The 25,389-nt window shown below is 34.4% G+C and overlaps 3 protein-coding genes across 4 annotated transcripts; 2 read left to right on the top strand and 1 right to left on the bottom strand.

Annotated features, from left to right (window-relative positions):
* Positions 1-1,289: 1,289 nt before the first annotated feature.
* On the bottom strand, positions 1,290-10,919 carry LOC125867203 (beta-hexosaminidase 1). Its single transcript, XM_049547628.1, has 15 exons — positions 10,488-10,919; positions 9,400-9,483; positions 8,569-8,604; positions 8,313-8,424; positions 8,051-8,121; positions 7,836-7,966; positions 7,039-7,055; positions 6,839-6,887; positions 5,995-6,095; positions 5,054-5,113; positions 4,114-4,147; positions 3,474-3,572; positions 2,975-3,034; positions 2,630-2,880; positions 1,290-1,691 (listed from the first exon to the last, which is right to left on the bottom strand). Exons 1-15 carry the CDS (start codon positions 10,869-10,871, stop codon positions 1,516-1,518), a joined length of 1,665 nt encoding a protein of 554 aa, XP_049403585.1. The 5' UTR covers positions 10,872-10,919; the 3' UTR covers positions 1,290-1,515.
* Positions 10,920-12,779: 1,860 nt separating this feature from the next.
* Positions 12,780-17,120, top strand: LOC125867508 (protein TIC 20-I, chloroplastic-like). The gene is made up of 3 exons (XM_049548036.1): positions 12,780-12,952; positions 14,498-14,696; positions 16,199-17,120. Exons 2-3 carry the CDS (start codon positions 14,519-14,521, stop codon positions 16,834-16,836), a joined length of 816 nt encoding a protein of 271 aa, XP_049403993.1. The 5' UTR covers positions 12,780-12,952; positions 14,498-14,518; the 3' UTR covers positions 16,837-17,120.
* Positions 17,121-19,572: 2,452 nt separating this feature from the next.
* On the top strand, positions 19,573-25,230 carry LOC125867520 (metal tolerance protein 11). 2 transcript variants are annotated; one of them, XM_049548051.1, is made up of 6 exons: positions 19,573-19,830; positions 21,302-21,411; positions 21,604-21,849; positions 24,002-24,082; positions 24,164-24,397; positions 24,676-25,230. In XM_049548051.1, the coding sequence occupies exons 1-6, from the start codon at positions 19,644-19,646 to the stop codon at positions 25,021-25,023; spliced, it is 1,206 nt and encodes a 401-aa protein (XP_049404008.1). In that variant the 5' UTR covers positions 19,573-19,643; the 3' UTR covers positions 25,024-25,230. The 2 variants fall into 2 exon arrangements, with proteins under 2 accessions (XP_049404008.1, XP_049404009.1); XM_049548052.1 differs by lacking the exon at positions 19,573-19,830 and adding an exon at positions 20,829-20,998.
* Positions 25,231-25,389: the final 159 nt, after the last annotated feature.

Below are 25,389 nucleotides of genomic sequence, written 5' to 3'. Positions count from 1 at the left end.
ATTCCAAAATAATTTCAAACAGACAATTATTATTTTTGACAAAAACATTTTATAAAAAGACAATATATAATAATATAAAGAATAAAATTTTATGCTTATTGATGTTAAATATATGTCTATTTGGCTTAGGAATTTATTCTATTTGAATTAGTTTTGTTGCTCCTTATATAGTAAGAGGTTAGTGATTAAAATCTTCTTCGTATTTATTTTCTCCGTTCATTTTTATTTGTTCATTATATTAATTATATTTTTTTACTTATCCACATTAGTATATAACTATTTTTCTCCTTATTTTTCCCTTAACATTTACATTCCTCAAATTATTTTCCATGTCTATTGAAACTATATACACCAACTAATATAACTATTATAATAAAATACACATTTTATTTATTATTTCTTAATTAAAGGAAACATAAAGTCCATATATATAATTATAGAAAATTGACGAAGCAGTATCTCATGCCCTTGAACATTAGATAATACAAATGGAAAGATAATAGATGCAGTCATATGGTGCATTTATCTCAATAAATTTATTTACATGTAATATTTACGTATAATTTCACCATATATTATGAATTAATGTGAGAATGTCGATCGCTTAATCATAATTAAGAGATTAAAGCATTATATATAAGACATGATACACATGTTTTACATTTATTTGTTTGACGTAAACATTAGAATACTAATGAGTAGTGTTTGATTTAAGTCACAAGGGAAATTGGAATTGGAATATTCAATTCAAATGTCTTATTCAATGACCTACTAAGTCAATAATATAAATTATTTATCTCTTAGCCAAGATTCTTTTCCAGATTTAACTCCACTAATGTTCTACTAATTGAATTAAATAGGAAAGTTTAGTCTTATCCCACGTACCAAACGATCCCTCATAGAGTCACTATCATTGTCAATTCTAGAATCAATTTATCCCCAAAAATTCTTGACGGTATCGAGCTGGAACAACATGTCATATTCCGATTTAAGGCAAAAGAATTTCTTGTTACTTCAATTATTGAGACTCCCTTTCTTTTAATATCGCCAATCTTATTGAATTTCAAAACTCAAATCTTTTCACGAACCCAGTAAAATGAAAAACCACAAAGAGGAATTCACATGAACTTTATACATATATAAACCTTTATATTCCAATTGTTTAGTTTTTGGATAAGATGGTAACATATTATGGAGATAGTCTTTTAGTTAAAACACAAAAGGAATGAATTAAGAATATGAGATTACAAGTTTGAATGTAATACATGAGGCAAATTATTGCCAAATCCAGTCTTGCAAGATCATACAGTTTTCTCTTACTCACATTAAGAAAACACAATAATGGTACAGTGAAGATCCCGAAAATGAACGAGTAACAACAGACAATCTCAACGTAGAATCGTTTCTAAGGCCAGGAGTATACAGCAGCGTCAAGCTGACAAGATTTACTAGGTCATGAGCTTCGCAAACTTACCAGTTATAGCACACGGATCTAACTTGATGATGCTACACAAGTTATTGTTCATAACATGACCCTGGCCCCAATGGAGGACGTCGAGCATAAAAATTGGTAACTGGAGCAGCTGGAACACCACGCCTTGTCAAGAGGCATCGGAAGTACTCCAGCCTCTGTAATGCAGTTGACGTAGTATTTCTTGATGATGTGGTCTCCTTGTTGCTCCACAACCGCTCTATAAAGTAAACACGAAGGCAGTATCAGTATCAAGCTTGAAATTTCTTCAGGAGAAAGAGAACCTAATATATGACAGCAAAAGACTGAGTGGAAGATCTAGTAGAAAGCAGTGGTTGAGTTTTGTTTCATCGCCAGTCTAGTAAAACAAAGATGTCAATACCAGAATGAAAAATAAGTAGGCAACAGGAGGGAGTTGCTCGGATGGTAAACACCCCTCACTTCCAACCCTAAAGTTGTGAGTTCGACATTTGGATAAAATGGTGGGAGCTCCTAGGGAGGGTAAAAAAAGGTAGGCGTTTGGACATGAATTGAGTGATATTTGGATTTAAAAAAAGTACTCCTTCTGTTTCAGTCTGATTGTATGGTTTTGACTTGACACAGAGTTTAGGAAAGTAAAGAGAACCTTTGAATCTTGTGCTCTTAAACAAAAGATACGTAGAAGTCATGTGGAAAGTTGAAATTAAAGAGTTGTCAAAAAGTAAAAAACATTCTTTTTGAAACGGATTGAAAAGGAAAGTAAGACAAATAAATTGGAACGGATGGAGCAGTATTTAAAGTTGAAGTTGAAAAATAGAATTTGGAAGTTGAGGTTGTGTTTGGACATGCATTTCACTTGGAAAAGAGTTTGAAGTTGTGAGTGAGAAAAATTCACTTGAAAACCTGGTCAAAGTTGGAAAAAAACTAGCCAACAAATCATTCTAATGTGTAACCAAACATTGTTTTGAAATATTTTTTGAAAAGAAGGAAATAATTCATGTCCAAACGGGCAATATCTTGGTTTCAGAAAAAAGTTGTCATGCTTCTGCCACTTTGGCTGAACGCTCCTTTGAGAAATGCCATCATAACTAAGGTCGGGAGGACAAGATATATTTGTGATATGCAACATAGTTGAACTGCCGTAAAGTGTCGTGCAATCCAACATATCCAAGAGAATACCTGCTGCAGCTGCAGCCCGTGGCCATATGGTTTGTTGAACATCGGAGGCATCTGCGGTTTCTCCCCACATGCATACTTCACCTCCAAGTACAAGATTTTGCTCAGAGATACTCTTTATTCCTTCCAGTGGTTCTGCATAATAGACTTCCTCCCACGGGACATCTAAGTGATCGAGATACCAATAACCCTGATTGCTCCAAATGCATCTAAAACCACTTGCAACTGCCTTTGCACAAACACCACCAACTAACCTATATCAATAAGATATTCAGATGGTTGCATACTTAAAAAGGGAAAAACCCATCATATTAGTGAGCAGATATATCCAGTCAGATTGATCCTCACCAGTTATGCACCACAGTCCGAGGGTTAAGTTTAGATGGAAAATTGTTGAAGGTTTCTTCCCTACAAAAATAAAATCCATATACCATGTCATACATTAGAAAAAAATGAATGACTGCATTTCAACCCAAAATAACTGCTCAAGCTTGCTTGTAAATCAAACGAACGACTGGTATCCTTTTCAAAAAACAAAATTTTATTTTATGCATTATAAGACAGCAAGAGACACATCGTACTCCAATTAACTTTTTTGCAACACATATTTTTAATACTTTTGCCAAGTCGCAGATAAAATAGAAACGTAGAAAAGAAAACACCTTGCCCCGCAAGTTCAAAGGAACCACAGTCCAACAAAATCTTCACTCTGATTTGAATCTGTTTAATATATTATCTATATTTTGTTAATCTTCACTGTTCCCTATTTTAACTGATTAAAAGGAAGAAAAACACGAACATACAAGTACAGCAGGGCACTTTGTTTGTGATTTCTAAGAGAATTTACCAGTTAACAGGTGTCCAGTTGTGTGATATAGCTATTTCTTGAGCTTTGAGTACAAAATACTGATATGCATCCTTTGCAGTCCTATTATGATCTTGAAGCCTGCAAACAGAATGAGTTGATGAACAGCACTGCATTGAAAAAGTAAAGATAGGAGACATAATTAAAGGGATGAATCAGGGCATGTTATCAGCAAAAAATAAAGGTTATAATCCATCTAAATCTAAAACACAAAATGACATAAATATATAGCCTACATACAGAACGAATGATTACTTCGTCCACAGCCCTTTATTGATATCAAGAAAAAACCAGATAGTAGCATTTCTAGTAATACCTGGGACATATTCTCAATGCAAAGTATATCCTGCACTAACTGAATCACGAATTGGTTTATGTAACATAAATGTGTGAAACATAAGATCCATATTGGTAATAGGATCCCCTATAATCACTCGTGATTTTCATCCTCATTGATATAAGTCAATATATAGATGCCGCTGTTCTTATAGGCATAGTGCAATCTATTTCCATGACTGAAATACTAACTGCGCCTTTTTTTGGTTTGACAAACAAGTTAGAGCAATTTCAACATATATATGGAACTTCAAAAACATGAAGGACATAAGAAGAGGGAGGTTACCATTGTTTCACGTGTGGTGTAGTTGTCCAACAAGCTGCAAAAATGAACAATAGTCAGTACTTATTTTCGATGAACAATACTCAACCACAAAAAAGATCCAACAACGATCATTTTCTTTTGGCGTGTAAGTGCATGCATGGTCAGAAAGATACGCATATAACGAGAGTTCTGGTTGAAAAAGAGAAAATGACAAAAAGTGACATCAAAAGAGAAATGGTCAAAAGAGAAATATTTTTTTTAACAACCAACATAAGAGCATATCACTATCAACTGTTCGATAGAATCCGAGAAGAAAGTGAAAGAAATATTTGCAGTACTATAATGGAAGAAAAAAATTACAAAGTTTTCAGTCATATGGATGGATACCACGAAATAGAACTCCGTAAACACGACTTATAACATGATACAGCACTGAAATTGCTGGGACTCTAAAATGAAGGATAGGTTGCCAGTACGTACAGTATATTTTCTATATCTGGATTCTATTCTATAGGACTCTTCTTCTTCTTTTTCTTCTTAACAAATAAAAAAACTAAATAGAAAAACAGAACTGTTATAAATAATTCATCTATTCTGCAATTGATTTATCCAAGAGAAGAGCTGAAGAAGATAGTAACTTAACCCTTAACTTTTAAAATAAAAACAAGAGTAAACGGCATAATCAAAGATGTGGGAACTAAAATACAAAATATTTCAATTCTAAGACACTTTGCCCTTTAGCTATTGGTTTTTCTGGTATCTTGAATCAGTATACTTCTAGAGCCAACGATTGCTTAAAATCTTCACAGTTGTGATTCTGAAGCAACAAGTTATCTTAACTTGACATTGGTGGACATATCATAATTGTTTTCTATTCTCTTGGTCCAATGATATTAGCTAAAATTAGAAATGCAACAAAATGTAGGGAAGTTTCTGCAAAAAATAGAAAAATAGTACTAACTTGTGTTGACCTCGTCACCGCCTAAGTGGAAGAGCTCAAATGGAAAAATCTTCCTCATATCTGCCAAAAAATAAATAATGGAAATTTAACATCCGTGGTGACAAGAAAGAGAAAAAATAATGTCTTCATGCGCGGCAACTTTGAGTTCAATGGTCCTTTTTGAGAGGATAATGCAATACTAAACTATGACCAGAGGATCAAATCAGTAAATGGGAGGCATGTCCATTATCAGAATTAAATATGCAAGGATGCAATGTACATAGAGAGAGAGAGAGAGAGAGAGCGGGAAATGTCATACGAGAAACAAAAAAGGGAGAAAGGCAAGAAATGAGAAAGAGGCGATAGAGAGAAGGACAAGAGACCGACAGAAAGAGAAGAGAAAAAGAGCGAAACAAAAGAATAAGAGGGTTGAAGATGGGGAAAGAAAGGGGAAGGGTGCAAGAAGACACGGTGCAAGATAGAATTGTAGGGATATAGATTGAAATTACATACACTTCCAGAATTTTTACGCTATCAGGTACTTTAACATGTTTTAGAACATTACCTGTCTCAGCTTCTAGGTTACTGATCTCATTTTTTATAGAAAAGTTAACTACAGTTGCTTGTAGCTAATTTTAGGTGACACGATTTTTTTATATTGTTAGTGTATAGAAGTTAAACTGATGATCAACTCAATTCCTTACGTGTTTCAATAGTCTCAGACAAAGTGCAAAAGGCACTATTTATAGAGCAGTGAACTCAAAGTAAGAACTCTTGAAACTCTAACTAAAAGATAAGATTATCTTACTAAAAACTAGGCTCTAATCTCTAAATAAAAGATAATGATAAATTGAAGTATGAAAATATATCCTTTTTAGCTACATCACAAAGAAAGTTAAATGTAATTATATAAATCCAGGAAAAAATGGTAGACTTCTTAAAGGGAAACCTTCGAAACTAACCAGCCAGGATGCCTGATATCACATCAAAAGTATAGTTTTTTGAAACATCTAAGGGCTCTTTACAAGATGGAGAAGGCCAAAGATCAGGGTACCCTGCACCCCTGTAGAGTGAATAAAACCAAACTGAGAAACAACATAAATTTATAACACAACTAAAGGGAGTGATGACCTACAATGAATAAGAAAATATTCATGTTCTTTGTAACATTCTCTCTTTTTTAAACATCTTTCTATGCAAAACATTGTCACCACACCAAAAATGTTGGAACATTATTACCCCCCCACCCCCCACAAATAAACTATGTTTGTTAACCAAGTTTGTTCAATGGTTCTGCTCTTATTAGTTAGGAGGGAGGTCAGAGATTCAAACGAGGCTACGTGTTTCCCTGGTATCTTTATTCTGATTAGAAGTACAATTACTTCCGCCATGCAAATATCATACGCTTCATATTTCTTTCTGTTTTACTTCAAAATAAGCAGGACTTTTCCTTTATTTCAGAAACCCAATTTGATGATTGGAATGGTGACCAAATAAGACCAATCTGAAAAACTAAAGAATTCAATACACATGAAAAAAATTTCCAATTATCACCTAAAAAGTACAGTTCTCAAAGTTTTTTGTGCTTTTTAACTAAGCATTGGTATCTTTACCAAAAAAAGTACCACACTAGCGGGATTAATTTAAAACCTGCAATTAATTTAAAACCTGCAGGAGATTAAGTCAGATAAAAGTGAAGAGCAATTAAGGCAAACTACCAGCAATTCAAAATCCAAAGATTCGTAAATTTCTAATAGACCCAATATAGTACGACTGTACGAGGAATAGACTAATTTAAACACTTACCATGATTCTGCATGGCCGGGAACATCAACTTCTGCCATAACATTGATACCTGTGTAGGTAACACTTTTGGAATTAGAAAAGGACTACACATTCTTTTTTTACTTATCAAGAAAAGTATAGATGCATTGCATTAACCAACAACCAAAAAACATTAGATGAGATGATGAAACATTTGCATAGACTTCAAAGATGTCACGAACCTCTCATCTTTGCAAAGCTTCAATTGATGTGACATCATGAAGAGAAGAAACAAGGAGAACTCTGTCAGCATCAATTTATAATATAGGAACATCTAACGAGAAGCCAAAAACAGAACAAGCAACTGAAACAGATGATAACGTAAAAGAATATTATAGTTCTTTGTATCATTTATTCTGGAACTTTAACAATATCCAGAACAATTAATTGAATGGAAGCATAGATATTGAAATTATATAGTCAAAGACAATGAAAGGATAAGATTGTAACTTTAAGTTCATAGTAATTGTTCAATGAAACACTAGAAGAAGACTCTCTTTGAAAGTTCCCCAATTGATTGATAGCTTTAACCAATTCTCTAGATGGTACAAAATGATCCGGTTAATGTGTTGAACTAAATCTCATAATAAACTTTTTGATCAAATTTAAGTATTATAATGGTATCCATTATTTGGTGTGGTCAGATTTGCACGTAAAACTAGAATATTGATCCAGTGTAATATAAGTAATTCACTATTGTTGGACCCTCTAAAACCATACAGCCAATTGTTTAGAATAACACTACATATGGTTTTCAAGTAGCCACTTGAGATGAAGATGTTAACACCTCTCTTCTCTAAGAAATATGGAGCAAATGCTCAAAGTATTTGATTCACCCTCGGGACTTTATTTAAAACTCAAAGGCAATAAAAGGAAAAATCACTTAGTTACTGCGCTCAAGGTTATTGAAAAAGGTAGGGGGAAATCCTTCATACCAAAAAGACTTCATATTATCTGAGTTGGGGGAGAAAATTCTTACTCAACAATTTCAATGGCATCCTCGACAGTGTAGCGTTCCCACTTTGTATATGCCCCTTTCCACAAGTTTGGGTAAGAAGGCACTTCTAGAGGAAATGACTCTTCATCTATGATGTGCCAATGGAGAACATTCTACTGATTCCAATCAACAATTTCAGAAATAAGAAATTGCTCATTTCAAAAACTGGATCAGTAAAATAGGATTCAGCAACTTACAAGTTTAGCATAGGACATAGATTCAATAATTTGCTTGATAATTTCAATTGGCAAATAGTGCCTGGATGTATCTGCAGAATAATACAACAAGTAGATCAGTTAGTGCTCTGAAAAAGGCAACATCCGGATGTTTTGACTCATTTTCAGAAGTATGACGAATTACATATAAAGTGACCACCAAGTCAATAAGAGTGCACGGGAAAACTGTACGGCAACTAAATCCCAAGAATTAGCTGTATCAGTACAAAAGATTGGATCTTACCTAACAGAAGACCACGATATGCAAATCTGGGCTTGTCTTGAATAAACCATGGAGCCTTATGAATTTGCACTGTTTTAACCCCGTAATCAAATTTACATAACTGACTCAATGTCTGCATAAAAGGGTTTGAGTAAACTTGTTGTTATCAGTGAGGATATGAAATTAACAGTCATAAATCCCTAATTCCACTAAGATAAACCGTAGTGGCAAAAATCCCTGTCCACTATGATAAACCATGTTCATTTAACATACATACCTCAAGTCCTCTTAGTGCACCATAAACAGAATTTGCCTGCAGTGTTGACGAAAAAATTATTCATGTACTTCTAGTTATAGTCACTCCAATCAAAGAATGCACAATCTAGCACCATCATCACATAACAGTCAAAGGCAGGGGAAGAAATTACAGGACATGACTTTTCTGTTGCATTCTTTTTTCTTGATAAGTGGGTTAACAGTACAGATTGGAGAAGTTAACTATGATAAAGTAAGATTAGATAGGCAAAGGTTATATACTATCAGGAGCTAGAGTAAGAGTACTAGAAAAAGAATACTAGAAAGTTCTCCACATGTAATTAAAAGGGAAGCCATGCTACGTAAGAAAAGTACATGGATAGGAAAGAAAAAGAATACTAGAAAGTTCTAAGTAAAGCATAGTGTTTTACATTTCACTAAGGATGAAAACACTAATAACTACAAAATGTTCTGCTTCTTTATTAGAAATCATTCTCTCCATTCTTCCGACTCCTTAAATGTCTACCTACTAATATCCTGTTAGCTCTTGAGATTCTTCAGAAACGTCAGAGATCAACTTATGTTAAGTAGAGGGGGCGAATCATTCTCTACATCCTAATCATTAGACATATTCTTTAACTACCATGGAGATTTTGATCTAGTTCTACTTCCTATTTGGTTAAGTTTTATATCACATTCATCAACATCATCCTACTGTATGCTACAAAACATAGCTTCTCCAATTGAGAGTTTGTGGGCAGGAAAAGATTTTTTAGCACAAATAGAACTTATAGCTCAAATTACTTTGAACAAGAAATAAAGAAAAGTTCCACCACATCAATGTTAACTTTACCTCAATCGAGACTCCCCCGATAATTGAACGTTCATTGCTCTTCGTCACCAATAATGAATAGCTCTCATCAACGCCAAGTTGCAACTGAGAAAAAAAACAATTCAACAAACCCATAAAAAATCATTCACATTAAGCATCGATTGGTTCAAGTTGTTGCAAATATAAATAAATATGTCTCCTCTCTATCAGCAAAAACGTTTAAAATAAGGTCATTCACACAACCCAACAACTATGAGATCAAAGGTCCAGAATCAAGGTATTAGGCCATATGAAATGTCATGTCTCAAAATGTAAATAGAAAAAGAAAAAAAGACACATATAAGATCTATGCACTCATAGTATAAAAAGTGTTTCCACAATCAGGTCTTTATAAAATAAGCACACGTAAACTTCTATAATAAAGCACTAATTGGTAATACTCTAAAAACAATTAATCTGCTATCTCAGCTTAAAATTGTCTACACTGTTCGTTTATATAACATTATAACTTATGTCTGATAAAAAAATCCTATCTTTGGAGAAGACAGTTCACAGAATTCAACACAATATGTAGCAAAAACACTACTGACTTCTTCCCATTTATCGAAGCCTTGGTGGACAAAGTTACCCCACACCCATGAAGTCTCGGGTTCAAATCCCAAAAGAGGCAAAAACACTAGACATTAGTCGAGGTGCGAGTGAGCTGCCCAGACACACTGTTCTAATTTGGTTTCAGTTTATATAACTTAAATCCATTAAAAATCTTATCTTTTGAGAAGAGTTCACGCAATTCAACACAATATGTAGCAAAAACACTACATATTTGATTATTTCTCATTTGTCCGAGGTCTGACGTCCAAGGCAAAAACACTAGATGATTTCTTCCCATTTGTCCAAGACTTGATGGACAGAGTTATCCGTAGTATTTACTAGTGGGAGGTAGCAACTAGCCTCCACCAAGATCATTTAAAAAAAAGAAGTAATTACATGTAATTGGTAATCTAAGTAACACTTTTAAACAACTTCAATCCATAAAAATCATATCTTTCGACTATTCATTTCACACAATTCAACACAATATGAATCTCAACATTAGCATAAAACATTACCTCATCGTTATCGGAGTGAACAATGACGGTAACCCTATTGACGTCAAAATATTCACCAGATTTAGCTAACTTAGAACCGTGCTTAAAAATAATCTTCTTATATCTCTCAAACGCTTCTTCAACAACAACTGATCCACCACCACTACCGCTATTTCCGGTAAAATCAAGTGTCAAATTGGGATCAACAGTGAGCGTATCGTTACCGGAAGTGAATTGAGCCGGCAACGGCCATAGATATGTAAGAGATTCATCGAGCTCTATACTGTGATGATGCGTTGACTTTATCGAACGAGCGTTGACCAGTGAGAAAATGGATATGGAGAAGAAGAAGAAGAAGGTTTTGAGTAGAAATTGAGAAGAATTGAGGGTTGAAACTGAGGGCATTTTTGTTGGAGGATGAAATTGAATGAATGAAATGAATGATTTTTGGAATATTTTGGATAGTATATGTGATATTGATATGATCATGGGGTCAATAATTTGATGACTAATCATACCACTTATGTTTTAATTTTTTTTTTTGATATTTGGGGTTCGAAATTTATATTGGAGTTTTAATTAGCACTCGAAATCAAAACTTGTTTTGGTGCTCCCTATATGAGTAAAAAAAATTGAATTCGAGACTTTTAATTAAAGTTAAAAATAATTTTATCAATGCACTATTATTCATGTTGGTCATACCACTTATATTTTACGAGTGGATTCTAATAAGAATATTTCTTTATATAACGGAATATCACAAGTGAATTTTAGGGAGAAAAGTGATGTTTTTATTTCAAGGGTAAGAGTAAATTTTGTAATTTTCGAAAGCATAATGATGGTTTTTATTTTATTTTTTGTGATTTTTGATTTTTTGAAATTTTGAATTGAAGTGTAAAGGTTAGTGGTTGGGTTGGGTCAATTGAATGAGTGAAGAAGGTGTACTAGTTTTGTCATTGTTCGTTCTTCTTTTTCCTTTTTTAACCATTGGCGGTATTTGTCCTATGTTTATTTGTTTTTTCTTATAATTGTATCCAAGATCAAACGTTTATTATTATGCTAAAAATTATAATTAATAGTAATTATAATTTTATTTTTAACTAAGTCCATCAAACAAAAGGGTCTATTCAATCATGACGCTAACTTGAATACGTCAGTTCCTTTGTAAACCTTGCCATTAATATGATATTATCGTTACCCAACAGTCATCCTCTTAGTACATTATTATTACTATTATTATAGAAAAAATGACATGATAATTGTTATCACAAACAAAAGGCAAAAACAAAATCTAACATTCGATATTCGATTTGATATTTCTAAAGCTCAATTTCAATAATTTGACAATCAATAATTAAAAATAGACGATAGATATTATATTTTCAAAGTTCAATTCAATATGCTAGATTAAACTTGAATGTAACTTATACAAATCCTACCAGTTTAGAAGTTAATTACTTAAATACATTATAGTTTGCAATATTACGAATCTTACTAAATATTGGTGCGTCTAAATACATTCAGATACATGTATCTTGGGATACATAAGGTTAAAATTAAGTGTAATTTATTATATATATATATATTGTATCTAAGTGGATTCACATGTATATGAAATACATAACAAATTTCGTTCATCTCCCTCGCTTTCTCCTATTTATTTGATATCTCAAATACATATGAATCATACAAAATACATACAGATCTCGCTTACCTCCCTCCCCATCTCGCTCACATCTCCCCTAGTTTTAGAGTTCCTATATGATAGAAGATTCTTAATTAGTAGTAAAATACGTAATATTTTATAAGTATAGGTAATAACAATATATATAATAATAGAATATGTCTAATTATGTAATTTCTTCAACTTGAATTGATTCGATAATTCAATTTTGGACAAATTACTTAACTACACTCTTTTACTTACTTTAATATCCATTTAACCCTACTTATTTCAAAAATTTCAAAAATCCCTTCTTTACCTATGCATCCCGCATGTATCCCGTGCACAACGATATGTATCCCGCTATGTGAAATGTATCAAACGCTATGTATCCCGCTATGTGAAATATATCAAACCTAATGTATCCCGTGCACAACGTTATGTATCCCGCTATGTGGAATGTATCAAACCTAATGTATCCCGCGCACAACGCTATGTATCCCGCAGACATCATTTTTAAGGGATTTTTGGTAAATAGAAAACTAAAAGGAATATGATGTTATTTAGTACTTATACTATGTGTTTCCTATAATTTATACTTCAATTTTCGATGGTAAAGACCCAATAACAGGCCCAACCCAAATGTCGAGCCCAATGTCCCAAAATCCCAATCGATAAGAAAAACAGTCTATCTTCTCCTTCTAGAATTGTTTCTTCCTTCCTTCCACGTCTGCTCGCTGCGCCTCTCAGTCGCCGTTGATACGGCGACCTTTTCCGGTGGTGGTCGGTGCTCCGGCATCTTCGGATTTCTCGTATTGTTCAGGTAAGCTTATTTGCTTTTATATTTCTCTGGAGATAAAAAAAAACTGATAGTTGTAGTAAAGTAATGTTGTTGAATCTTTCATTTGAGTATTTATGGAGTTACATTTAAGTTTCTTCAAGTTTGAATAAGGTCACTTTTTTATTTGCATTTGAAAAAATTCAAATTTTTTTTGGCAATTAGAACAGTTTCCGTTATCAAAATTGGGAATTTGTATGACTAGAGACTAGGGGTAGAAATTAAGCTGGGCACGTCTTTTGGACGATGGAGGAATCATGGATCCTTATAGTATGGTCCACCGAAAAGGAGCCTTAGAATAATGCTGAAGTTATCGATGTACTATAATCTTTAGGTAATGGGTTTGAGCTGTGAAAACAGTCACTAATGCGTTGAGTAATGATAAAGTTATCTTTGTGTGACGTATAGATAACACGCTCGAGGTGTGGAAGCAGTTACTAGTGCTTGCATTAGGGTAGACTGTCTACAACACACGCTTGAGGGATCCACCCTTCCCCGAACTATGCATTTGTTTGAAGTCCCCTTTTTCCAACATTTGACATAAATACCTTTCACCTGATGATTAAACTGAGTGTTTCAGTCCTTATAATCTTTTTTGCGAAAAGTTTCAGTCCTTGTATTCTTGTTGAAGTTTTTCTTGTGTAATTTTTCATTTCTTCCACAAATGATGTAGAAACAATACTGCCTTAGCGACATTAACAATTACGTTTATTCCCATCACAGTTCAAAGCTAATTTGTCCCCTTTTAGACTGTACAAGTGGTATGGATCAGTAATTAGTCTATGAGCAGAATTTTCTCACTTGCTGGTTGAAAAAAGTGAATTTAGGATATTACTGTTAAATCCTGCATTTCTAAAAATATTTCTTCCCTTAACATTGGTGAAGGGCGAGCGAGTAGAACTTCTTGCTTCTGGCTTAAAGGCGTAGGACAATTTCACCGTCTTTTGTTTTACGATGATTGGGACAAAATTGAATGTAAAACCACTCTCTTTTTATGGACAATGGGTAGCATTGGTACATTAATTGGAAAAATACTAGTGACTTCACTCAAAATTGCAAGTAGCTGTAGTTTATATATTTTGAAACCTGGAGGCTTCTATTAGTGAAAACATTAAGAAAGGGGTATGTGTTGGTCATTAGTTCATAAAGTGGCCTGTGGCGGGGGTAATAATTATTCTATATTGCTGGGGTAAATAGCCCTTTTCCCAACCTGAACTTGGTTTATCTGATGCTTTGCTGAAGCTTACTTGCAAGCACAGCATCTGTCTCTTTTACTACAGGGACACAAGAAGTTGCTTCTTCCAAATAATAACAAACTTCAACTTCCTATTTTATTAGACTCTCCATTTTGTGTAATTATTGATGGTAAAACTTCCAGCTTTTGGATTTGATAGTCAATCAGGTTTATATGCATTTTCTTTGTTTAGACAAGGGTGCTTCAAATTTCATTGAAACGTTTGGCTCAGTCTGCTTGGTCATTAGCCCGCATTACAGTGCATTTACAGTTCTGTGTGCTTTTCTTCTTTGTAGATCTTGTCGAAGGGCCTGAATATGATCCTAAATGGATATTCCTTGAGGTCTGGGGGTATTTGTAAGCCTTACAAGGCATGTAGCTCCAAGTCCTATGGATCTGCATCGTCATGCAGCCCGCTGCCGCCTTCCAAGGTTTTAGTCTCATGTGTTAGACGTTCACCAGCACCTCATCAGTATCCAACATCCTGCTCCAAAGGTGTGTATGAGTTCTTGATGGTGATCCTTTCACATGTCATTATTTTTATTTTGCACTTCTGAGTTAAAACAAACTCATTATTGATTTGGTGTTTGTTGTTGCATCATATGCATGACTGCAACTAAACTAGATTGATATTTGGTTACTTAATGAGGTCATCAGGCTACTGTTCTTTAGCTTGAGAAAGCTGATTTTAACCAAAGCATAGATCTGATTCTTATGTTAGTTCTGCCTTGCTACTTTTGTTTTCAGGTAAAGAGGTTTGAATTTGAAATTTTCAAATTCATTTCTGCGTGTATAAGTGCATTTTTTTCCTTTATATAAATGTTTTTGCTCTTAATAAGTCTTAATTCATTCCTATCATTAAAACATTGTTAAATTCAAGATTCCTGTGAAAATGACATTTTATCACTACTTTACTCACTACCACTGCATGACCACTAAAGACATTAAATTAAGGATTCCCCATGAAGACGTTTCATCACTACTCTATCCAATACCACCAGACAACCACCAGCCTCTACCACATATCCCCAACCGCCAACAACCACCACTAACTACCCTTCAATATTAGTTACCATCACACAACTCCATGTCAATCAGCTTTACCATCAACTACCTCCATAACCAATCACCACCACCAACCTCCTCCATGCGACTATTACCTACCACCTCCACCACCATCACCACCAACCGCATCCAATCACCTCTACCATCAGACACCAGTCATCGTGAACAACCACCATCGCCTTCCACTGCCAACAACCACTATCGGTCACAACTGCATAGCAATCACCTTTGGCCACAACCATATACCTATTCACCAGCCAGGAATGCATGACTGCCATCATCGGCCACCTCACATCAACCAGAACAACCACCACTGCCACCTCACAAGTCAGAACTATCACAATTGACCACTGTTGCTGGCTTTCAAAGTGTGCTTCTTCAAACAAATAATTTTATAATACCACGTAAGTTAAGCTTTTTTCTAATACTTTGTTGTTGATATAATATTTAAACAATAATTATTGTTTATTTGAATTGTATATTTATTAGAATTTAAATAAAGATATATTATATCCATTCAGATAATGAGAAACAAACAGTCTTCATTATCCCGTCTTCATGTTTAGATATAACATCTTAATCATCAGATTCAGAAATCTTTTAATCATAAAAAGGGGCTTTGAAATGCCTCATATGCTTCAAGCTCCCTCGTTTAGAAATAAGCCATGTAGTAGTTTAAAGCCTCATTTAGAAATAAGCCATGTAAAAAATAGAGGTTTAAGGGGGTACAGGAAGGCATACGTAATAGTACTTTTAGAGGATTCTGTGTTAGAAGAACCATGATTGAGGGAACAAAATGGTCAACAGATCATTAATCCAAATACCTGATATATCTTATCCCTACAAGTTTATGGTATAATTATTTTCTGTTGGCTCTATTAGTTTAAAGATTTGAAGCTAGTTTTCCTATTATAGTTGTGTTGTCACTGCAGGATTCAGCTTCCTTGATCTTTCTTCTGCATCATCACTTCTTTCAACTGGTGAATATGGTGGTCTTTCTATTGCTATACCCCAGTTACCAAGGCGAAGCCAATTGTCCATGACCCCTAGAGCATCGAAGGATGTCCCCTATAGTTACAGATTCCCTCCGATGACCAAAAAGCCGAGGTGGTGGTGGAGAACCTTAGCATGCCTCCCTTACTTGATGCCACTTCACGAGACTTGGATGTATGCTGAGACAGCATATCATCTCCACCCATTCTTGGAAGATTTTGAGTTTCTGACATACCCTTTCCTCAGAGCTATTGGGAGATTACCGGGCTGGTTTTTAATGGCATACTTCTTTGTTGCTTATCTTGGTGTAGTGAGGAGAAAGGAATGGCCTCATTTCTTTAGGTTCCATGTGGTAATGGGGATGCTACTCGAGATTGCCTTGCAGGTTATCGGGACTATAAGCCGTTGGATGCCACTGGCGGTATATTGGGGCAAGGTTGGCATGCATTTTTGGACCGCCGTCGCGTTTGCGTATCTGTTCACAGTTTTAGAGTCCATAAGATGTGCACTTGCTGGGATGTATGCTGACATTCCATTTGTGTGTGATGCAGCTTATATCCAAATACCTTACGATTAATGAAAGCCAACATATAAGGTCCTTGTACCTATGTTACTTGAACTCTCCAAAAATGTTGTTGCACTTGTGTTGGATCCGACACACACCCATCGATTTTATTGAAGAGTCCGAGCAACATAGCTCTGTACACATGAAAAATCATGTTTCTTATGTCTTTTTGATAGAACATCAACACAAAGAAAATCTTTTGTGTAAACTGAGTTATTTTATTTTCAACCTTGTAAGATCATCAGATAACTTGTTTTGCTACCTTCACAGCCTAGTAAATGCTCTTGTTTTGTGTACATATAAGAGCACTAAATTTGAATTTTATCTTTTTATTTTTTTGCATATTTATCCACTTTGGATATGCGGTGTCCAAAGTTCAGGCAAAAATAGTTGGACTTAAGTTGTTTTTGATTGAACACCGGATAGAAATGGTTGAAGTCACGCAAAATGATTGAACTTCAGCCACATATGCTGACGTTTGAGCAAAAAAAGCTGAAGTGAGGCAAAATTGACTAATTTTTCAGTCGTATTCGCTTGAGTTTTGATCATATGTGCATGAATTTCGAATAGGAATTGTTCAAATCAAGCAAAAATGATTGGAACTTCAGTTATATATAACTTCAAACATTTATTTTGTTCATTCTAAATTCAAACATTACATATCTAAAGTGATTATATAAAAATTAAATGACGATGTCAAAACAAGTCGATAAACTAAAGAATATTTGGGCTATGGCTTATATCATGTTGGACTTGCTAGTAATGGGCCATCGTCACTTAACAACGTATGAATAGTGCACTTAATTTGAAAAGAATTTTGTTATTTTGCCCATAGGCCATAGCCATTAGACTGGTGGTGGTCTCCCCAATGACACGAATCTGAAAAAAGATTTATACTTGTGGTCCGAGGGGCGTTGAAGTAATGATAAATTTATTTTTGTGATACCTAGTTAATTAGTTTGAGCCGTGAAAATAATTATTAATGTGTTAGAGTAATAATAAAGTATATCTTTGTATGACTTATAAGTAACAGATTCAAGTCGTGAAAGCTGTGACTACTCACTAATGTTCGTGGACAACACACCCCTAAAAGATCGATCATTTTCTGAAACCTTATTTATTAATACGGGAATCCTATTAACGCGGGATATTTTTATACACGTCAAACAAAATGCGGACCCCACCACATAGTTCTATGTCGATTCTCTTCGGAATTTACATTTCGTGTTTTTGTTACCAAAACTAAATAAATAAATCTACTAATTGCGTCAAATCAACAAGGAGCCGTTTGATTGATGCTTTATAATGATTAATCTTTACCTAAAATTCATTAATTACGTATACGATAATACAATATTTGATTGAATGTTTGACTAGTGAAATAATACCTTTGGTGTTGCAATGTGGTTTAGTGATTAATAAAGTAAGTTGAGCACGATAAAATCTCATGTTTAAATATTTTAGTATTTGTTTGTTGTTGGTGAATGGTAAAAGGTGACATATATCTCCTAAACTACCCAAAGTGCACACATACGGATCCGAACATCATAGTTGTAAAAAAAAAAAGTAAGACGAGCACAATTTGGTCCGAGCATACGATTATCAAAGATAAATAAATGTGATTGGATATATCAAAATTACATGTATATTAAATTATGTGAGTATTTATATATTAATTTATATAAGATAAAATGCTAATTAATAATATGTGTAATAACTATATGATAATTAAACTATTTAAATTTTAAAGATAAAATAGTCCTTTTTTAAGTAAGTAAAAAGTTTTGAATTTTTAAAGATAAAAAATATGTTTCCAATTTTTTAAGAAGTTAATTTATTTTCGATAATTGAGGTTTTTGATCATGCTTTTAGGAGACTATAATAATAATATATTTTAGGAGACTATAATAATAATATATTTAGTATATTTTCGCATGTAAAATTTGACGAAGGTGAAACTGATCACATACTTTATTTCTACTTTTATGAGAATATTTTAACCAAACTTTTAGGCAAGAACATAGATGCGTTGAAAACAAAAATCATAAAAAAAAAGTAAGCTTTTCCACTATATACTTTTTAAAAAACTTGATAAGTACAAATTACTCCTTTAATATTAACTACATATATTCTTAAAATTAAGTTATCAAATACTTCTTCTGTCCCATTTTATGTGACACTTTTCATATTTCGAGATTTAAACAAATCTACCTTTAACGTAAATTTTTCATAGATCTTTTAAATATTTTGAATTCTCAATTATTGTGACTTATAATATTTTTTTATGTAGTTTACAAATATATAAATTTTATTTTAAAAAATTGCGAATTTCATGCGTAAATTTTTGGTTAAACCTAAATCGTTTGATTCTCGAAAAATAAAAAATACCACATAAATTGAGACAGAGGAGAGGAAATACTTTTTCAAAATTAACTTTTCAAATAAGCACTTATTATTATTTAAAAAGAAGATAATTTAACAATATATTCTCCTTCCACGTGTCATGATCTCTCCTACCTCATCAGCCAGCTCAGCAACCTAAATAGGTCCCACTGACACGTCATTATTATTCCAACCAATAGGATAGCGAGTTGTTCTCACGCTCCGTAAATTTGAAGAACTATCAGTTCCACTTTTTCGGTTCAAAAAAAGTTCCGCCACAAGCTTTACTGCGAGGACCACAACTACCTCCACTATATCCATAAAATACCCAAAACACCCTTCTATTTTCATCGAATTTACTCTACTCTGCCATTGCGTACATATAGTATTCATTACAAGTTGGCCAGTGTTTTTCTTTTTTCATTTTCACGAGAAAAATGTTGGAATTAGTGCCTCCCGACGGCGATCACGGCGGAGAATGCGGCGGCGAAGAGCAGCTGTTGTTGATGGAGGCGAACAATGTCGACAGGTCATGGAGGTTGAACTTCGATGAACTACGGTTATCGTCTGAGAATAAAGAGAAACCTCATCCTCATGGATTACATGATTGTCTCGGTGTATTGAGTAAATATTTTTTAACTTTTCACTTGTTCTTCGTCGTTGTTGAGTAGTTTTTTGAGTGTGTTTTTTGTTTGATTAGTTGTGTTATTGTGTTAGATTGATTGTTAGTGTAGTGAATCGAACGGAAACATGTTTAGGTAGCTGAATTTAACTAATTAGGGATAGATGAACAGTTGATTTTGATATGTGCTTAGGATGAACTGTAGTTATCGTCTGAGAACAAAGAGAAGCCTTCTCGTGGTCTCTATGAGCTCACTGATTCTTTCGACGTAGTTGTGATTCACTTTTTACGACTACGAGTAGATTTTTGAGTGTTGTTTTTCTGTTGTTTAGTTGTATTAGGTTGATTTGTAAGATTAGTGAATCAAACGAGAGTTGTTTACGTAGAGCGGAATGTATTTAGAGGATTTATAGAGCTGATTTCAACTAATTAGGGATGGAGGAATAGTTGATTAATTGATATTCTCTTGTGCTTAGGACGAACTGCAGTTATCATCTGAGAACAAAGATAAGCCTCCTTGTGGCCTCCATGATTGTTAAATTTCTCCAGCTCTGTAAATCATCCATTTAGGTTGTTGTGGTTCACTTTTTACGACTCGGAGTAGATTTTGAGGTGTTGTTTTTCTATTGATTAGTTGTATTAGGTTGATATAAAGAGTAGCGAAATCGATGGAGACTTGTTCAGGTAGAGTGGAATGAATATGGAGGATTTATAGAGCTGATTTCAACTAATTAGGGGTGGAGGAATAGTTGATTGATATTCTGTTGTGAAATTTTTGGGGAAGTCTTTTTTTATACATCAATTTGTTGCCACGTGGGGTCCAATTTTTTGAAGAACAATAAGATTCTTGTATGGATGGCTTAAAATTTGCAGAAGATGTTAAGCAATATTTTGTGCTTTTTTTGATTGTTCTGTGGACTATTGAACACGCTTGATGCCCAGTTCAATGGCTTAGAGCAAATTGGCATATTATGTATTTAGAGGGATGATTCTTTTTGGATGGTTACTTTAATAAGAACATATGCTTTTGAACTCAAATTTAATGTGTTCATTACTTCAGCTAGTGAAAAAAAGAAAGGAACTTTAGTTTAGTGCACTTGGTAGGTAAGTCTATTAAGGTCATGAGTTCAAGGGATCCGTTAGTTTCCTCAATGTCTCTGCAGTTCTTAGGTCAGTGTAATAGAACATGTGTAGTTGGGTGTGTGTGTGTGTGTGTTTGCTTGTGACATGAGGCAGTCAATAGATTGTTTCGAGAGGCTACTTTCACATTTTCTGTTGAATTGTTAAATATGCCCACGAAACTGCAACTTTATTTTGGTACTTCTAAAATTTGTTATCAGCTTTGATTAATTAATATGAGTGGTTTCATCAACTCTTCGGGTTAGTACTTAGAGGAGGCTATAGTGCTTTATAGAGATGCATGTAGAAGGGACGGCTTATCACACTTTGTGTTTTTATCTTTGGTGCTTACAGGTCAAGAAGACAACATTGCTGTGTACTACCAGCAACAAGTGGAAATGCTCGAGGGCTTCAATGAAATGGATGCCTTGGCTGATCGTGGTTTTGTACCTGGGATGTCAAAGGTTTTGATCGGTTTTATCTGCTTTTTCTATATGTATAAGACCATCTTCTATATGTATAAAACCAATCATTTGTTCCTTCTCTGTATGCAGTCATTCTTCTCTTATTATATATAACTTGGCCTGATCTTTTAATAATTAAAAAAATGAATGACTCGAAGCATAGACTGACAGGGTCAATTGATTTGTTTACAGGAAGAGAGGGAAAAATTGGCCAGAAGTGAAACAACTGCCATTAGGATATCAAATATTGCAAACATGGTTCTCTTTGCCGCTAAAGTATATGCATCTGTGAAGAGTGGTTCATTGGCCATCATAGCATCCACATTGGATTCACTGCTTGATCTTCTCTCTGGTTTCATTTTATGGTTTACAGCTTTCTCCATGCAGACACCAAACCCGTATCAATATCCTATCGGAAAGAAACGTATGCAGCCTTTGGTTAGTGCCACTGCTTTTATTCTCCAAGTCTTTCCTAAGCCTTTAATTGGGGCAATTTGCATTCTGCGCTTGTCAGTTGCTATTGGTTAATGTGCATGACTGCATCTAATAACTATTGCCTTGCTTGTTCATGCAATAAAAGTTGTCTAACTCTAACAAGGTAATTGTACTGTGCATTCTTGTGGCATTTGATTCTAGAGGGACCTTAAACACTTTCTCTTCTATTTTTAGTTGATGCTCATGGTAAACCTTAATATGCATTTTGTTTGTTGATGCAGAGGAAACTTAGCCTTCTTCTTGAGATCAATCTCTAATCATGACATAATGTAGTCCAGAAACAAAAGAATTAATTTCCACCTAAAGTAAAGAACCACGAGAAATGCAAAGTTAATTCATTTAAGACAAATTAAATGAATTACAATAACAATCCATCTGATATTAACCAACAACAAAATGTAGAAGTTGGAGAAAAAATGTGCAAAATTATGATAATGACCTGTAGCAGACAGCTTACATGACTACAATATAACCTACAGATATTCAAATCTTCAGCATCACTTTCTCCAATTGTTGTCTTCTTAGTGTACCTTCAGTGGAGAACCAAATCAGTACGTTGCTGAGACAGAAAGAATGTTGAGAGAATATAGGTGAAGCTGGGGGAAGGCTACTGGGCAAGGGAGGGAGGGAGGAGAGATGATAAAGATGAGACCAGAAGGGAAGGCCACAGAGAGATTGAAGCTGATTTGTCATAGTGAATTTAGTGAGATAAAAAAAACAGACTGTGGCTGACAGTAAGAAGAATGAGAGGGGGTGGTTCTGAAGGAAGATATGAAGTGTCTATTAGTAATTTGACAATATTTAGGTGCTTTGTTTGGACTGTGGGGGGGATGAATATGGTCTATTCCCTGTTTATGGTCTATGGTGGAAACTGATGCTTCTAGCTACCCATATGCACCATTTTCTTCCACATCAGGTTAGTATTGATAGCCATAGTGTTGGCGCTAAGTTGTGATCCTCAAATCCATTTAGTTAGTAGTACTTTGGTGTATATACATATAGACATCTATAGTTTCAATATTATCATCTCCTGAGGTTACCTATAAAAAGCCCATCATCTCCTGATGTTCTACTGGTCCAATATCTGAATAGAACTAAGGAGGGATCCTAGACTTGAGCTACATTTGGGTTCTTACATATTTTTTGTTGCAGTTGATTTATCCTGTGGCTCATTTGGATTATCAGAATTGACATTAAGGACTTGCTCTTTTAATTTTCAGCAAGTGTAACTAGTCTGGGACATGAATTTGGTGTAGTACTATCATAACAGTTGCATTTTAGTTAGGAAGCTTATGAAGCACATCAGAAGGAGGATTATTGCTCTCTAGCTTGGTCGTTTGAAGATAATCTTTCCTAATATCTGTGAATTAAGTTAAGTACCTCTGTGAAGTTTTACTATAGTGCTTAGTAAATTGCCATTTTGGAGATACTTGTCTATTTAGTTTCTGTTATCTGTTCAGATAAATTTGACCACCTTGTTTTAATCAGTTCATAATTCCTTAGGATCCTGGGATGATCCCTCTGTAAATATGATCAGCTTATTTTGATATTTGAGGTGTTTATTGACCATTAGACATCCATAAAATTGCCCATACTTTGGAAGAAGGAGTTTTTTCTTTTGTTTCTAGAGAACCATTTCTAGAATATTGTCATTTTCACATTAAATGATTCTAAGGATATGATTTCTTCTCCCATCATTTATTGCTAGCAAGAGAAAAACAAAAGAAGGAAGTTTTTGATTTAGATCCAGACTCTATGTAACTTCCACTCTTTTGCTGATTGTTGTGTTGAAAAAGATCTAGTCTGCAAACAAGTTTTACCCTGCATGCTGGCTGATCCTACTCAGTTGAGTGGTTTTGCATATTGTTTGATATTTCATGGAGCTAGAGCAAAGTTCATGTGTATGGCTATCTTCAAAATGCATTTCTTGTTTCCCGATGGGTTCAAGTTGAACGCTGTATTAACTTTCAGTTTTACTTATATTATTCCTACATATCTGGTGATAGCAACGTACATGCATGAATAGAGATATTGTATGATTGTTTTCTTTTCTTCTTTTGGAGCTGGTCCAATTCAACTTTGAAAAATGATACAGGGAATCCTTGTATTTGCTTCTGTCATGGCGACTTTGGGACTGCAGATAATTCTGGAGTCTATGCGTACACTAATATCCGATGTAAGTCGTGGCTCCTAATATTACCAAGTTTATGTTATATTTATGTTGTATTGTCTGGTTGAATATTACATGGATTTGTAGGAGTCTGATTTCAGCCTTACCAAGGAGCAAGAGATATGGGTTATCGGGATTATGGTTTTTGTGACTTTGGTGAAACTAGTTTTGGTGTTGTATTGCCGGTCTTTCACCAATGAGATTGTGAAAGCATATGCCCAGGATCATTTCTTCGATGTTATCACAAACATTATTGGACTAGTCGCGGCATTGCTTGCTAACTACTTCAGTGGCTGGATAGACCCTGTTGGAGCTATGATTGTAAGTTGCATCTCCTTGATGCTCTTCCGTTTGGCCATATACAACAACATTTCAATATTTGCAAATTATGTTTTGGCCATCAATATTTGCAAATCCTGAACTTCAGTATTCGAAATAATGGTGAAATATTGAACAACTGGTTTGGGGAGTTACAAGTGAATTAATTGTTTTCACTCCCAAATACTCTTTTTTCAACTTCAAGCAAATATTGTCCAAAATGCTCATGCTCTCACTTCAATCAATGTTAGTGGCTTTAACCAATTTTCCATCTGCTGCAGCTCGCGCTGTATACCATTCGAACATGGTCAATGACCGTGTTAGAGAACGTGAACTCTCTTATCGGTAAGGCAGCTGCACCAGAATATCTACAGAAGCTGACTTACCTCTGCTGGAACCATCACAAAGCCATAAAACATATAGATACAGTGAGAGCCTATACATTTGGTTCTCACTACTTTGTCGAAGTTGATATCGTCCTACCTGCAGACATGCCCTTACAAGAGGCACATGATATCGGCGAGTCATTGCAGGAGAAGCTCGAATTATTGCCAGAGATCGAACGTGCCTTTGTTCATCTCGACTATGAATACAGCCACAAACCTGAACATGCACAGGCATACCTATAATCAAACGGATATTGGTAACATCTTCTCTAACCACTGTACTTATTATTATATACCACAAGTGAACTTTGTAATGCTATTCGAAATCGGTCAATCTGGTGATTGCTCTTAAAAGAAAAGCTACTATTATCTGGTAGAACAGGGATTATGAATTATATTTTTGTTAATTTATCCTGCTTAATCATATAATATATCTGCCATGATTCCTCAGTTTGCTAGCTCCTGATATATCTTATTAAGAAGCACTTTACTTATATGGTAAGTAATACTCCCTCCGTCCCATTTTATGTGGCAACATTTGTACCTTTAAATACTAACCATATAAGAAAATGTGACTTTTTGGGACTGACCAAAAAGGAAATGGTGCCA

Source organism: Solanum stenotomum, chromosome 6 (genome assembly GCF_019186545.1).
Source record: "Solanum stenotomum isolate F172 chromosome 6, ASM1918654v1, whole genome shotgun sequence".
In the NCBI taxonomy this organism is placed as follows: Eukaryota; Viridiplantae; Streptophyta; class Magnoliopsida; order Solanales; family Solanaceae; genus Solanum; species Solanum stenotomum.
This window is presented reverse-complemented; position numbering and strand designations above follow the sequence as displayed.

Coding starts and splice junctions, on each gene's coding strand:
- LOC125867508 (XM_049548036.1), top strand. CDS start 14,519: ATGATCCTAAATGGATATTCCTTGAGGTCTGGGGGTATTTGTAAGCCT. Junction 14,697..16,198: donor TCCAACATCCTGCTCCAAAG/GTGTGTATGAGT, acceptor TTGTCACTGCAG/GATTCAGCTTCCTTGATCTT.
- LOC125867203 (XM_049547628.1), bottom strand. CDS start 10,871: ATGCCCTCAGTTTCAACCCTCAATTCTTCTCAATTTCTACTCAAAACC. Junction 6,096..6,838: donor CCCGGCCATGCAGAATCATG/GTAAGTGTTTAA, acceptor TTCACTCTACAG/GGGTGCAGGGTACCCTGATC. Junction 4,148..5,053: donor CGGTGACGAGGTCAACACAA/GTTAGTACTATT, acceptor TCATTTTTGCAG/CTTGTTGGACAACTACACCA.
- LOC125867520 (XM_049548051.1), top strand. CDS start 19,644: ATGTTGGAATTAGTGCCTCCCGACGGCGATCACGGCGGAGAATGCGGC. Junction 19,831..21,301: donor TGATTGTCTCGGTGTATTGA/GTAAATATTTTT, acceptor TGGTGCTTACAG/GTCAAGAAGACAACATTGCT. Junction 24,083..24,163: donor TGCGTACACTAATATCCGAT/GTAAGTCGTGGC, acceptor ATGGATTTGTAG/GAGTCTGATTTCAGCCTTAC.